This window comes from Macaca mulatta, chromosome 19 (genome assembly GCF_049350105.2).
Source record: "Macaca mulatta isolate MMU2019108-1 chromosome 19, T2T-MMU8v2.0, whole genome shotgun sequence".
Classification (NCBI taxonomy): domain Eukaryota; kingdom Metazoa; phylum Chordata; class Mammalia; order Primates; family Cercopithecidae; genus Macaca; species Macaca mulatta.
Window position 1 is genome coordinate 44,728,383 of NC_133424.1, and position 14,838 is coordinate 44,743,220.

Consider the following 14,838-nt stretch of genomic DNA (forward strand, 5'->3'; position numbering starts at 1 on the left):
GGAGATCTAGCCCTGTGTTCCCTCTGCTTCCTCTTTCTGGGCACGTATCTTAGCCTCCCTGCAGCTAGGCTGGGACCATAGGACTGACTCTCATTCCAAGAGGAATACGAAGTGACACGTGCTGCTTCCAGGCCATGGCTTTTAAGAGTGGGTGTGAATTCTCCATGTTCTCTCTCTTCCCTCTCAGAGGGGGCAGAGTTGGGCAGTGGAAGCAGCCCTGCAGCCCTGCTGGAGGAGAGCTACTGGGCCAGCCACAGATGGCAGCATGAGCAAGAAATGAGCCTTTACTGTGCCAAGCCACTGAGATCTGGGTTTCTGTTGTTACTGCCCCAAAGGCTACCCTATACTGACTAATACACCCGGGGATTTAGAATACGGCAAAAGTGGAATTTTACGTTGGGGGGCAAAGATATTATTCCAAAGACAACAGGTCACTTAGTCATTATGCATGGGCAGAAAAGCTAGAATCCTTGTTTATATATTATTCTTAAATGCAGTTTAGCTCAGTTAACGTATTAAATATAAAAAACGAAACCATGCAGAAACACAGATATCTATTAAACTATACACAGCAGTGTCTGAAATATTTCATAATTATGCAAAAACTATTATTTAAAAGAAAGTCATAAGACTATAGAGATAGAAAAAGCATGCTGATAACTGGATTATATTGAGGTAGCAGCAAAAGCGACTCGCAAAGGCATAAACTATACAGGAAAGGACCAACGTGACAACTGATATTTACAATTTCTGTACATCAAATTGGGAAAAATATTTTCAACACACAGAGCAATAATACAAAGAGCCCGATTACAAAGCAATAAGTCACACACGAATGTCCCCCACTGCAACTGGGCAAGGGACTGACAACCCACAAAGATAAATGCCCAAGAAATACTTACAAGAGAAGCTTAAGCTCGTCAGTAATCAAATAAGCAAAAATAAAGATGGGGTATTACTTTTCCCTAATCAGAATGATACAGGTGAATAACAGAAATAACACAATTAATCTTGAGGCCTGGGTGGGTACACCGGCACTCATGGTTTGGGAGGAGGGGTGTCCTGCACACTGGCTGAGAACACGGCTTCTGGAGAGAGGCCACCTGGCTCCTCTAAGACCCATCTGTCCACTGCGGGGTTTCTACAGTGCAGAGAGGATACTACACTCCTCTCTGCTCCCCCTACGGGATTAAATGAGAACGTCCCCGGGAAGCACATGGTATCTGCTCACCAGACACTAACCCAGCCCCAGCCTTGAAGGGAGAACAACTTTTCTAGATGGCACTGGGCTTTGGGCACCAACATTTTCCCAGCAATTCCACTTGCAGGAGTTTACCCCAAGTAGACGGTCAGTTCAACACCCGAGAGACGGCGAGGTAGGGTTGATGGTTGCAATGCCGTTCACACTGGGAACCACCTGGCTTCCGGGGGCAGTCTGGGTAAGTGGATTATGATGCAGCCCCAGTGTGCCCCAGTTCACTGCCAGGAAGACACTTCCGCTGCACAAACTCTGCCGGGAAGACACTTCCGCTGCACAAACTCTGCCCAGTGTGAGCCCAGAAGATCAAAGCCCGTATGTCTGTGCCCCAGAGAGACCGGAAGCCTGTTTGCTAGAGCAATAAGGTTTTGTGCGCCTCTGCATCAAAGGGTTTTTTTCCTATCTTGTTTATAATGTTCTGTACTGACTGGATTTCCTACTGGCATATGTATCTTTTTATCAGAGTAAAGCTATTTTCATTTTGAAAATACTTTTGGGAAGAAATGAAAGCTACCTGTCAAAGACCTGCTCCCCTTGCCCCAGCCTCGCCCCACTGGCCCCACGGGGCTACTTGTCCTGATGTGTTCTGCCCAGAGCACACAGCGCACACTCCCCAAGCACAGCCGCCACCCAGGACGACACCAGGAAGCTGCCACCAGAGGTCGCAAGTGCACGCCATCTGCCACCCACACAGAGCTCCTTGAAAAACCTTCAGCCTGGCTGGAGGAACCACAGTGTATCTGTTTTGTATACCATTGTTGTGGACAAAGTAAAAAATAAGCAATCCAGCCAGGCGCTGTGGCTTAGCACTTTGGGAGGCTGAGGAAGGAGGATCGCTTGAGCCCAAGAGGTTGAGGCAGTGAGCTGTGATTGCACCACTGCACTCCAGCCTGGGCAACAGAGCAAGATCCTGTGAAGGAAGGGAGAGATGGAGAGAGGAAGGGAGAGAGGAAGGAAGAGAGGAAGGGAGGGAGGGAGGTAGGGAGGGAGGGAGGGAGGGAGGGAGGAAGGAAGGAAGGAAGGAAGGAAGGAAAGAAGGAAGGAAGGAAGGAAGGAAGGAAAAGAAAAGCAATTCAAGCCTAATTCTTCCCTGACTCTATTAGGAAACTCTACCATGGGGTGAGATCACCCAAAGTCTGAATGTCCAGGTCCCCCCTGGAGGCCAGGGCTGGGGGCCCGTCTTCATCATCCCAAAACTCATGCGAGAAATTTCCCCAAGAGAAGACAGAAAACTAAGCAAAGATTTCCCCTCTTCATTCCGCCCAAGACAAAGCATCTGAAATTCCACTCTCATGTTTCCTTCATCATCTCCCACTTTCTACTTCTTCTTTTTGCCACAGGGGGAAAAATTCTGCCTGGGAAGGACATCCTTGGAGACACTCCCCTCCCAATTAACTACCCATCTGGTAGCATCTCTGCCTGAAGATGGGTAGCAAATGCTAGTGGAGGGACCACTCTTTTCCTGCTTCCTGGCCTCATCATCAAAATGGGAAGATTAGGCAGGGCGCGGTGGCTCACGCCTGTAATCCCAGCATTTTGGGAGGCCGAGGTGGGTGGATCACCTGAGGTCAGGAGTTTGAGACCAGCCTGGCCAGTATGGCGAAACCCCATCTCTACTAAAAATACAAAAATTAGCCAGGTCTGGTGGCAAATGCCTGTAATCCCAGCTATTCAGGAGGCTGAGGCAGGAGAATCACTTGAACCTGGGAGGCGGAGGCTGCAGTGAGCTGACATGGTGCCACTGCACTCCAGCCTGGGTGACAGAGAAAGGCAGCATCTCAAAAAAAAAAAAAAAAAAAAAAAAAAAAAAAAAAAAAAAAGGCGGAAGATTAAACCCAGAGTGACCATTACCAGTCTAAGAGTCATAGGCTGAAGCTGAGACGTCTTCCCAGGTAAAGGCCACTCTGGGGAGAAAGTACAGCCCTATCCCTTCCTCTACCCAAAGCTCCTGAGCTGCTCCACTGCACCGGCAGGTTCGGAAGCAACCCCTGTCAGCAAGGCTCTCTGGTATGCAGCCTGAAGAATCCAAGCCCCTAGAATGCCTGCCGAGTCCTGCTTCAGGAGCCCGCTTAGCCTTCTCTGGAATCAGATTCGCTGGCAAAACCTCTGTCCGTACACGGAGGTATCCCTTTTGCACGGGGAGCTAGAGAAGTCAGAGACTGGTTGGAAAACAGCCTTGCTTGTCTCCTCTGGCTAAACACTCCACACACGAAGCACCCCACCCTGGGGACCACCCATCCAAGCAAACGGAGCCCACCCCACCCCGGGGGAACACCGACAGTTCAGGCTTCCGCTGCAGACAAGATAGGGCTGAACCCGCAGCTCTGAAGGGCTGACTGAAAAGGCAAATTTCCCTGTGATGCTCTCACTGAAAAAAAAACCCTGATAGCTCTCTCCCCTGGGAGCAGGAGGAAGCCTCTTTGCCCAGGAGGACTGTGCTGTTCCTTGGAAACGAGCCTGCTGCCGTTAACAGATCCAGCAGGTATGGGCAAATCAGCTAGAATGCATAAAACATTACGTTCGCCAAATCCCCCTGGACAGAAATCTCGGATTCAGCAAACAGCTCAGATCTGAAAGGATTTCCACTCACAGCTTCGAAATCCCCCAATTAAAGGCACAAGTGCATGGCAAAGGTGGAGGCTTGGGGCTTCCAGGCTCCCAGTACCCACAGCCTGGAGATGGTGGCAGTGACATGACCTGGGTCACGTGCACACACCTTCCAGAGGCACCTCGGCCTCCTCAGCTGTAGCAGCTTGTGGGTGTGGCTGGCCTGGAGTGACAGGCTCCCTCACTACCATGCTGCCTGCAGCTGGGTTCCCTTGAGTGAAAACACTTTAAGGGAACTGTTTCTATCCCTCCAGTCCTGAACAAGCCAGTGGTCCCCAGGGCCCCAGGAGCTACACACCCATTTGCATGTTGTAACTAATCAATTGCAACCCACGTCAATCAGGGCCTTACTGGTCTCGGGCACAGAACATGCTGGGTGATGCCTCAAAGCGCCAGCCTCCCCAGAAACTTCACTAAGGAAGAGGTTTCTTCATAAAATGTCTACCATCTGACGGCTGGCTCTCCCCTCTTTCAGTGTGAGCTGCTGTTTTCTCCTTAAAACTGCCAGAGCTCTCTTCTCCCTGCCAAGGGGGCACGCCCACTCCACAAACACACAGGGTACACCAAAGCCCTTGAGACACTCTTGGAATAATGATGCCACTCTGTACCTCCAGGGGACTTAACTAATTTATAAGGCAATTTTAATAATAACCATATATTAATTTTACATCCCCTTTTTACCTATTTCAGTGGCTATGAACTGTTAGGAATTCGGTAATATGTTACAATGGGCTCCTGGGGTCTTTTTATTAACTAATGCCCCATATTTAAAAACCTTCTTGTCAAATGAGAAACATTAAGAAGTGCTGTCCCTTTTATAATTGCTTCTAATAGACTCAATATTCAGGTCCTGGCCTGAACAGACAGCCCAAGCGATACTTCCCTAAATTGCATTTAACTTTTCATTTTCTTTCTGTCATCGGCCAACAGAATAATTCTGCAAGCGCGCAAATGGTCATTTTACCGTGTCGGCCTGTAGCTCTGGAGATGTCTGTAAATCTGCAGGTTAGGAGGGCCACTCAGGTCAAGAGACGCGCAGCCTTTCTGCCCGGAGTCTGGCCACAGGAGCGACGCTTGGCCATTTTGGTGTGTGTGCACAAGCCTATTTATCAAAACATATGCCTATGCCAGTAAACTGCACCCATCTTAAACATCCAGACTGATGACGTCTCACAAGCATGCCCCGTGAGTGAAGACCCAGGACATTTCTTGTCTCCTAGTGGGTTCCCTCACCGCCCCTTCCCTTCCCCTCTCCTCCTCTGTTGCTTGTTGGGAACTTTACGTCCATGGGATGGTACTTGCCTTTCTCAGCCTGGCTTCTTTTGCTGGACATCACTTTCAGCGCTGTCCACGTCCCTGACTGTGGCAACGATCTGCTTGTTTTCACTGCCCGACAGTTCTCCCTGTATGGACACCCGTAGTTGACCCACTCGCCATACACAGGCTTGGCTTCTCCCCAGCTCTAGACTACTCCCCTACCTCGTGCGTCTCTGGGGCACATGGGGCAGGCAAAGGGGGAGTGTGGGGCGCCAGGCACGGAATGCTTGGTTTTGTGTGGACACTGCCAGCTGTGTAACAGTGATGGTTCTAGCATCTGTTTTCTGCTTTTTTATCCCCACTGGCAGAGAAGAAACTTTGAAGCTCATGACTTTGTGGGCCTAGGCTGGAGGCATCGGGGCACCTCAGCAGACCCGGGGGGGCCACTGGGCATTCCTTCACTGCACCATCCCTGGCAGGGCAGGCAGGAACAGGGTTCTCCTAACGTTAGGCTTCCCCACGGGATGATGGCACATGTGGCCTCCCTTGGCCTTTGGGGTGAACTTTACAGAAATGGAAACTTTATTGTGAATGAGGGAAGGACAGTACAATGCAACCCCATTCAGCCAGGGGAGAAAGCTGCTACCCAGGGTGTCCAAAGCAGCTGGGAAAGGTCATGTCCTTTGGGTGGTCACTGGGCCTTGGGAACATGGCCAGAACCCAGCCAGGTGGAGCAGCAGAAGCCTGGCACATCACACGGGTGGTCCAGCCCTCCTCGGTCCCTGACCCTCCCTATTCTGGAAGTGAAGGCCTGAGACAGAGCAGTCAGATGTTAAGGTTGGGGGAGGAGGGTGGAGGGGGCAGGTACAGACCCCTGAGGATGGCCTGGAGGGAAGGCACCCGGATAGACGGCAGCCTCCATGCCCAGGGACTCGGGAAAGATCAAAGCGTGAGCCTGAATCCGATGCCAGAGGAAGACGAGGGATGCAACAGGCAGCAGAGAACACAGCCTAGACTGTGGCTCCCTCATCCATCCGGCATCTCCAGGCAGAGGAGAGCAAAGGCCTGGCCACCCGCGGCTGCCCGAAAAGCCACCAGGGTGGGATCCTTTGTTTTCATTTCCAAACCCAAAGGCCCCTCGGCTGGGCAGGCGTCTGATCCCCACTCAAAGCCACAGGGAGCCTCAGCTGGGACACAACCTAAGGGCTTGGAAAATGGAGGACCCAGAGCCAGTTTTAGCAGTAGATGAATAATAAATGTAATTAACATGATGGAAAACAGAAGCTGGAGGCCCAGCTGAGGCCCCAGAGAGTGACTCATCAGCTGCCTCCCTGTCATTTCTGGCTGCCTGGGCCCCTCGGCAGGGACAGGTGCCAGGAGGTGAGGGATGCCGAGCCCAGAGCGAAGAACAACTGGGGCAGGTCCAGCTGGGGACAACGGCCCCTCCAGAACCAAACCCCCTCGTTCGGTCCCAGCAGGGCCTGCCCTGGTGCTGGGGTCCCTGGGCCCTGCAGTACACCTCTCTGGTCTCAGGTGCTGCGCTTGTAAAGTGGGAGTGACAGCCACGCTTTGGCTGTTGTCCTCTGGGCACTGTGTGAGAATCTGCTGATGCTCGTATGGCCCTCAGTTCTCAATCACGACAGGATTGGGGGTCAGAACCTCCCAGGGCCATGGGCAGAGGCTGTGCAGCCCAACCCACACTCCCGTGGCGTCCCCGGATTGGTCACTGGGATGATCAGATGAGTCTGAGGCCAGCGGGTGCCCTCCAGGCTCTCAGCAGGTCTTCGGCCTTCCCAGGGCTGTAAACACTGGGTGAAGGTTGGGGCGTGGGGGAGGCGCACTGCTTCCAAGAAACGGTGAGCAAGGAAGGGTGCAGGCGGCTGCTGGAGGAGCCGTGAGCAGGGAAGGGTACGGGCAGCTGCTGGAGGAGAATATGGGTCTGAGGTTAGCACAGCCCAGGGCTCCCTCTGACACCTCTGCCCCCACATTGGTTTCAGGGCACTGCTTTTGGCCTAGAGGAGCAGAGGAGAAAGCAGAGGAGTGGGAGGCAGAAAGTAGGAAGAAAAGGAGGGATAAGGGAGGAGGAGAAGGAGGATGGAGGAAGAGGAAGGAGAGGGAGAAAGAGGAGGAGGGAGAGGAGGAACAGAGGAAAGAGGAAGGAGAGGAGGACAGGAGGGAGAGAAGGAGGAGAGGAAGGAGAGGAGGAGGAGAGGGGAGAGGGAAGAAAAGAAGCAGGAGGAGTGAGAAGAGAAAGAAGCGTGGGAGGAAGAGAAGGAATGAGGGCACTCACCAAGGCAGCCTTCCCAGCAGGCCCCATGCCCTGCCTAGGAGGCAGGCAGGAGCCGTCCTCAGCATCTCCCGATGGCCCAGTACAGGGGTGCTCCTTCCTCACCATGATGGGCCTGGTCTGAGGGCTCCAGTCCCGCCTGGACTGCAAGGTTGCATGGGCTATGAGCCAAGTTCCTGCCCAGCAGGCCCCACCGGAGAGACCCATCCCACTCCCCCTGCAGGGGCAGAGGGGCTGGGGGAAGAAGACGGTTAGGTACTGCCAGGAAGGTCCTCTCACCACAAATTCCACCTTTATGGGAAAATCAATGTTATTACCTCCTCCATCTTCCCACGCTTGCTGCTGGTCTAAAGCAATCACCTCACGGGCACTGAGCCAGAACTGAGTCAGTGCTCCTGGGGTCACTGCCCACCTCTGCCTCCCGGGAGGGCCAGGAAGGGAATCGGTCGGAGAGAGCCAGCACGCCCAGCTCTCTGGGTGTGAAGAGAGGCCCCTGGGGCTGGTTCACTGGGTCGGAGCACCAGCCACGTGATGCCTCACTCACAGCACTAGCAAGGCAGGCCCCTAGTCCACGGGGAGAAGGGCGATCTTGCTTAACTACGAGAGCGTTAAAGTCCAACAAGGCAGAAGCCGCAGGGTTTGATGGAAGACTTCCTGGAGGAGGAGGAAAGAACAAGTGGGAAATCCAGAGAAGCTGGCACGGAAGGGGAGCAGCAACCAGGCGGAGCAGCCAGTGCTCCAGGGGCCACGGGAGAATCAAAGTGAGTGGGGCTCTCTGAGAACACGGCGTGGAAGCCTGAAGAAGAGACACACCACCCGCGACCACAGGGCTCCAGTCCTCGGAAAGGCTGTGTCGCCTGGCCCTGCACACTACTCTGAATGTTAGTGTCTCAAAACAGTCAACTTTTTCCTTTCAAGATTCTTCTAAATGATAGCTTGTTTAACTACCTCCATCAATTGGCTGGCAATTCCATGAACAAATGGTTCTCTGCTTGTCTCGAAGTTCAGCCACTTTTATTTGTCCCCAAGTATTTGGCAGGAGCCAGTTGCATCAATATAGAAACGTCAATTTTTAACAGCCACATGAGATGCAGGGGTTCAGATGGATTTTGTGTCGGCAGACAGGGCGCCTGGAGGAGCTGTTATTAACAGTCAGGGGAGACACGGGGGCAGGCCCGGGAGACAGCGCTCCAGATTTAGACTGGATTAAGAAGATACTGTAGGCACCAAGCCTCTAAGCATCATAAATAATGCTAAAATTTTAGACTGTGGTTGAACTCTCAGCTGTCACAATCGTTTAGATCATGATGCGTTTGATGTTTTATAGCAAGATGACAAATATCTTTCTCAACTGCTAAGTGCAGAGAGCCCGTTGGAATAAATCCAACCAAACTGCCCACCACAGGTAAGTAGGTGGTGTCATTAGGAGGAGACTTGGGGGAAGCGATGGTGTCAGAAACGACTCAGGCAGTGATTTCCGAAGGCACGCCCCGACTGTGCAGTTCGGGCCATTTTTCTCAACCCTCGCCGGTTCATGGCACAACGTAATCTCATTGTTGGAAGAGGCAGGGTCCAAACTCTGAATAACACATGGAGTCTGACACCCTGGCTCTCTCTTCAACAACAATGAAGTCACAGTAAAGCCAGCGAAAGGGACAGAAAAAAACAATGCAGGAAGGACAACATGGTGAAATGTCTGTGAAACAGAAGCTGGTTCAGGAGAGCCACGGGCAGTTCTTCTGGGCTCCTGGAAGTAGCCCTCCAATCACACCAGCTGGCCCCCTGCCCAGATGCAGGCTGCAGGGATGTCCAGGAACCCAGGTGGGATCTCAGAGGGCAGACCCGGGGTGCTGGGTTTCTTGCATGGACCCTCAGTTGGGCAAGAGTGAAGAGAGCCGCCTGCTTGCTGGGCCCGAACAACTCCCTGAAGTTCTCCCAGGGCACAGGCTGTGCCTGCTCTGCAGGGAAAACAACGCCCATTTTACAATCCTGCCCCACAGGGGGCCCCAGACCAACACAGCTGGTTGTCTCTCCTCTGAGCAAGGCCAGGGTGACTCTTGTGGTTGCCAGAAAATGGCAACTGCTGGACATCAAGAGAAGAGGCAGGTCCAAGGGTCTCTCTCCCCTGCCCTTTGCCTTAATGAGGTCTGACGCCAAGACCTGCGCCAGAGCACTCTATGCCCCCGGACTTGCCAGCGGTGAGTGTTTCCACTGCCCAGGTGGCCAGGCCCAGGACTGGAGTGGCCCTGAGGTGATGGGGGGGCGGGGGCAGGGTTCTGCTGGAAGCCGACAGCCCAACCCTGGCATGGGCAGCTGTCCAGGAGGAAAACATTCTCCCTGGGCTGTTTCTCCTCCTCGGAGCAGAACTGTGACACCTCAGTACCAACCAATGGCAACCCTGGGGCACAGGAGTGCTTTCTGCCCATTCTTTTTTTGTTTTGTTTTGTTTTGTTTTGAGATGGAGTCTCATTCTGTCGCCCAGGCTGGAGTGCAGGGGCGCAATCTCGGCTCACTGCAACCTCCGCCTCCCAGGTTCAAGCAATTCTCCTGCCTCAGCCTCCCGAGTAGCTGGGATGACAGGCACGCACCACCACACCCAGCTCATTTTTGTATTTTTAGTAGAGATGGGGTTTTGCCATGTTGGCCAGGCTGGTCTTGAACTCCTGAGCTCAAGTGATCGACCCGCCTCAGCCTCCCGAGGTGCTGGGACATAAGGGACAGGTGGCGTGCCTTCTAGTCAAACAGGGGCCTGTCCTCAAGGATGGGCCAGTGGCACAGTTCTCCTCCCTGGCAGTGCACAAGTGGCCACCCGAGGACAGGACATGGAGCTGAGGTTTGAGGGGCTGCTTGAGACGTCACTGCCTGTTTACCCCACATGCTTCCCCCGAGGTGGGAAAAGTGCGACATGAACAGGGTTCCCATAACCTGGGCACATCTCATCTGCATCATAGCCCTGAAGGTGCCCCAGCAGCACCTGAGTCCTGTGCCTCCTGTCCTCCTGCCCCCTGCCTCCCTCTGGGCTGGGCACTTGAGCCAAGGGGTCCTGGCTGTTGGTGGCCATGAATTCTGGTGGGACCCTGAGGAGCAGCACCAGAGCCTGCAGATCCTGTCCCAGAGGGGCCGGACCTCAGGCATAGGCGGGTCCATGTAAAGACTCCTTCCCTCTGTGCACACTGGTCTGGGAATGCGTGGGCCTAGGCCAGGGCGGGCTGGCCTCTGGTGTGGGCTGGCTGTAAGGCCCATCGAGCCTCCCCAGCTGCTCTGACCAGCAGGGCTGCTCAGCAATGCCTCTGGGGCCCAGGCGATTTGTTTCAGCTCCTTGGGAGCTCTCAGCAAAGGAGACACCCCAGGTGGGAAGGATCCGAATGAGGGATGACCACCACAGGGGGTTCCTCAAGTGTCTGCGGGTCACACAGCCCAGCACCGTCCTGAAGAGGCTGTCCCCAGCTCACATAGGGCGGCTGGCACCCCCAACTGTTAGCCTGTCCTGTGATTAAATGAGATCACAACCTATAGGGTGCTGCCACCCTCGAGGCTGACCAATGCCTTTTATAAAAACTCCCTAGAGCAAATACCAAACTTTCCAAGGCGGGGTTCCAAGAAAGGTTCTTTTTTTTTTGTAGAGATGGGGTCCTTCTGTGTTGCCCAGGCTGGGCTCGAACCACTGGCCTCAAGTGATCTCCCTGCCTTGGACTCCCAAAGTGCTGGGATTACAGGTGTGAGCCAAGTGTCTGCCAGAGAGGTTCTTAAATAATGATTTGACACTGGCTTTTCCTCAAGCGTTTCTAAACCTTCTAAATGACAACCACTGGGACCTGTGCAGGACGAGTGATCCTGGCTCGAAATGAACCTCCGAACCTCTCCCCAGATGCTCTTCTGTTCGCCCCTCTGCTCCCTCAACTTTCCCAGGCACAAGGGGTCTGGACTCTTCTCCCTGTCTTCCCCACCTCACTCACTAGCAGCTCCATCCTTTTGGTTGCTCAAATCCAGACCCTTGGAGTCATCCTCGACTCTTCCCATAACACCCAGTCCTGATGGGCTGGCTAGCTCCGTCTTCACAACCTACCCATCCACTCCAACCCCAGAGCTACAGGAGCCTCCTCCTGGGCTTGCTGCTCCTGACCTGGCCCCTCCATCTCTGCTTTGGACAGCAGCCAAACGGCTGCCCTCGGCTGCCCTCCTCTGCTCGGCCCCTCACCTCTCTGGCCCCACCTTCTGCCTCCAGTCCTCTCCTCTGCCTGTTTCTGCCTGTCTCCTGGCTGTTTCTGTTCCCTGACACCCCAGGGCTCAGTCCCTCACCCACTTTGGGTCTCACTTGACTGTCCACCCTGTGCAAGGCTTTCAACATCATCCTACTCAACACTGCCAATCACTCCCAGGACTCCCTCTACTGCCGTCCCCGCTTTTATTTTCCACAGTGCTGGTCACTATTGAATGCACTATGTATTTTACTTCTTTATTTGGTTGATTTCCCCTCTAGAGCTTCACAGATGGGATTCCTTCTGTTGTGTCTCCTCAGCTCCTAGAAGAGTCCTGACACCTGTCGTTACTCAGCACATGTGTGTAATCCGGTGAGGGGCACTGGCAGGCTGGAAATAAGGAACATTCACCAGCCAGGTGCCAGGGCAGGTCCTTGGGCAGCCTGCCTTCCCAGGATGGGTGGTGCATGGTGGGCACCCATCAGCCTGCTTGGCCAGGAGCAGGGAGAGGATTGGGAGACCCAAGCTATACTCCAGGCAAACCCTCTGAATGGTCAAATCGGAGTCATCTGAAATGGACAACCCTACATGTAATGTTTAGATGGTTCTGGCCCCACCTACGGCATCTGGAAATGATGTCTGGTCCTGAAGGGATGATGAGCCTGGTTCTGCTGTCTCCACCAAGCCCAGAGAGCTCAGCCCTGGCTCTCCAAGGCCGCCTGAGATGGCACCTTCAGAAACATGCCCTGGCATTTAACATCCTTACGGTGAGGCTGGCCTTTGTCTGGCCCTGGGACCACCTGGGAATGGTTGCCGCATGCACCTCATTACAACACAACACTTGCCCTTTATCGGCCATCCCAGGAGTGCACACCTGATTCCTCAATAACCACTGGGCTATCGGGCTCACCGGGACTAGTGACCACATCCTCAGGAAACACAGCTGCCTGCAAGAGTGCACAGCCCCGGGGAGGCCGCCGCCTTGCTCGGACCTACGTGTCTTTGCGCCCAGCCAGGCTGAATCCCCTGAGGGCTGAGTGAGGAGCCCACCCGGTCCTCCTTCCCCACCACCAGGGTAGGAGGCAGCCCTGTTCCTTCTCTTCACTTGCGAGCATTTATGAGCGCCTGCTGTATGCCTGACTCTGCCACAGAGAAAACGGTGTTGGGGCCGCAGCAATGGCCCTGGCTTCCTAACTGAGGCCGACTTTGACCCAGAGGTGGCTGGGGGATCTAAGCCCCTTCCCAGGCAGTCTCTTTCCACTTTATCGGGCAGAAACTTCTTCTTTACTAGAGCTGGCCTGACTGGTAACATGTTATTTGTCATCATAATTCATAATGCAAAAGGTATTTGTCCTTTTTATGGGTATTTTAAAACTAGAACTTCTCTGCAAGACAACTGTGCCTTTCCAGTACCCTGCACTGAGACAGTCACTACCAGGTTGGAAGAAGCAGGTGTCTTTCTGTAGGGCAGAGGTCACCATAGGTCACCATGGAAAAATGGAGCACAGGCTCTGGGGCCAAAGACCAGGGTTCAAAGTTGGCCTCCCCCACTAGCTTGTGGTGTGACCTTGGACAGGTTACTCAGCCTCTCTGTTCCTCATGTGTAAAAGGGGCTTAATAATAGTCCCTGGGCCGGGCACAGTGGCTCATGCCTGTAATCCCAGCACTTTGGGAGGCTGAGGTGGGTGGGTCACCTGACGTCAGGAGTTCGAGACCAGCCTGACCAACATGGTGACACCTCATCTCTACTAAAAATATGAAAAATTAGCCGGGCATGGTGGAGGGTCGGGGGCGCCTGTAATCCCAGCTACTTTAGAGGTTGAGGCAGGAGAATCTCTTGAACCCGGGAGGCAGAGGTCGCGGTGAGCCAAGATTGCTCCATTGCACTTCAGCCTGGGCGACAGAGTAAGACTCTGTCTCAAAAAAAAGAAAAGAAAAAAAAGGCTGGGTGCGGTGGCTCACGCCTATAATCTCAGCACTTTGGGAGGCTGAGTTGGGTAGATCATGAGGTCAGGAGATCGAGACCATCCTAGTTAACACGGTGAAAACCCATCTCTACTAAAAATACAAAAAAAAAAAAAAAAAAATCAGCCAGGCATGGTGGCACACGCCTGTAGTCCCAGCTACTCAGGAGGCTGAGGCAGGAGAATCGCTTGAACCTGGGAGGTGGAGGTTGCAGTGAGCCGAGATCGTGCCATTGCACTGCAGCCTGGGTGACAGAGTGAGACTCTGTCTCAAAAAATAAATAAATAAAATAAAAATTAAAAAAAAAAATAAATAATGGTCCCTTTACTCAGAGGGTTGCTCCAAGGATTAAACAGATCTTACCTGTCATTTAATTATAGACACACGCCGGGCCACACCAGAGGCTGGCACGTGGTCAGGCCTTGGGAAACGTCCACCGGGGCTGTCCACTGGCTTGCCCCACAGAACTGTGCTCCACGGGGGCTGGGCCTTTCCTTTACCACTGCCTCCCCAGGGCCTAGAACAGTATCTGGCACATAGGTGTATCACAAATGTTTGCTGACAAAACCAATTTCCTAACATTTGTATTCCCCACCAAAGAAACTCGGTACCCATCTGCAGTCACTCCTCCCTGCTTTCTCCCCCACGGTCCCGGAAGCTCATTGCCCCATCTCTGTGGACTTGCCTGTTCTTGACATTTTGCACAAATGGAATCACACAGCATGTGGCTCTCCAACTTCTGCCACTGGACACCATGTTTTCAGGATCTACCGATTCTGTCATATGTCCCTGTGCTTCATTTTAAAAACTGCTGAATACTATTTCCTTGTGTGGGTAGACTGCACACCACACTTTATTTATCCGTGTAGCAGTTGGTGGACATTTGGATTCTTTTCCACTTTGGGGAGAATGTGAGATTGTAATTTGCCTTTCTTGATACATGACTGAACAAGTCAATAAAAAAAATTTAAATAAAAAATCGAAAATTATTCATTTAAATGTATTCACAAGATTATACGCTTATTTATGATTCTGTTTCCTACATAATTGCTGTTTATAGGCATGAACATAATTGCTGTACACACAATACCATTTGCCATGATAAATGGCAAATTTCTTTGAGAATTTGAATTTAAAAAGAAAGCAATATAAAAACAACTCAAAGATAGGAAAATTTTTGAAAACCCAAATAAAGAAAAGCCTTTTAAACTCTTATTCAAAAAAAAAAAAAAAGTTTGCTGAGAAAAAGAATGGCTGAAAGAGGA

At 52.7% G+C, this 14,838-nt stretch overlaps 2 protein-coding genes and 1 long non-coding RNA gene across 10 annotated transcripts in view; 1 reads left to right on the forward strand and 2 right to left on the reverse strand.

Annotated features, from left to right (window-relative positions):
* The window catches only part of PEPD (peptidase D), a 137,624-nt gene that overhangs the window by 42,016 nt on the left and 80,770 nt on the right, over positions 1-14,838 (reverse strand). The gene's annotated exons all lie outside the window — the stretch shown is intronic.
* LOC106994708 (uncharacterized) overlaps positions 6,356-14,838 on the reverse strand; it is a 29,160-nt gene continuing 20,677 nt past the window's right edge. Inside the window, exons 2-4 of one of the 5 annotated variants that reach the window (XM_077982071.1) lie at positions 7,727-8,063; positions 7,413-7,643; positions 6,356-7,040 (exon numbers count right to left, since the gene is read on the reverse strand). In XM_077982071.1, the coding sequence (XP_077838197.1) occupies positions 6,858-7,040; positions 7,413-7,643; positions 7,727-7,735 (423 nt within the window). In that variant the 5' untranslated portion in view covers positions 7,736-8,063 and the 3' untranslated portion in view covers positions 6,356-6,857. Of the gene's footprint in view, positions 7,044-7,412; positions 7,644-7,726; positions 9,368-14,838 lie in introns of those variants that run through there. The other 4 variants (XM_077982070.1, XM_077982069.1, XM_077982068.1 and 1 more) reach the window with 4 other exon arrangements.
* On the forward strand, positions 11,015-13,863 carry LOC144337384 (uncharacterized). The gene is made up of 2 exons (XR_013410431.1): positions 11,015-13,293; positions 13,602-13,863. It is a non-coding gene; the product is annotated as an uncharacterized LOC144337384 (long non-coding RNA).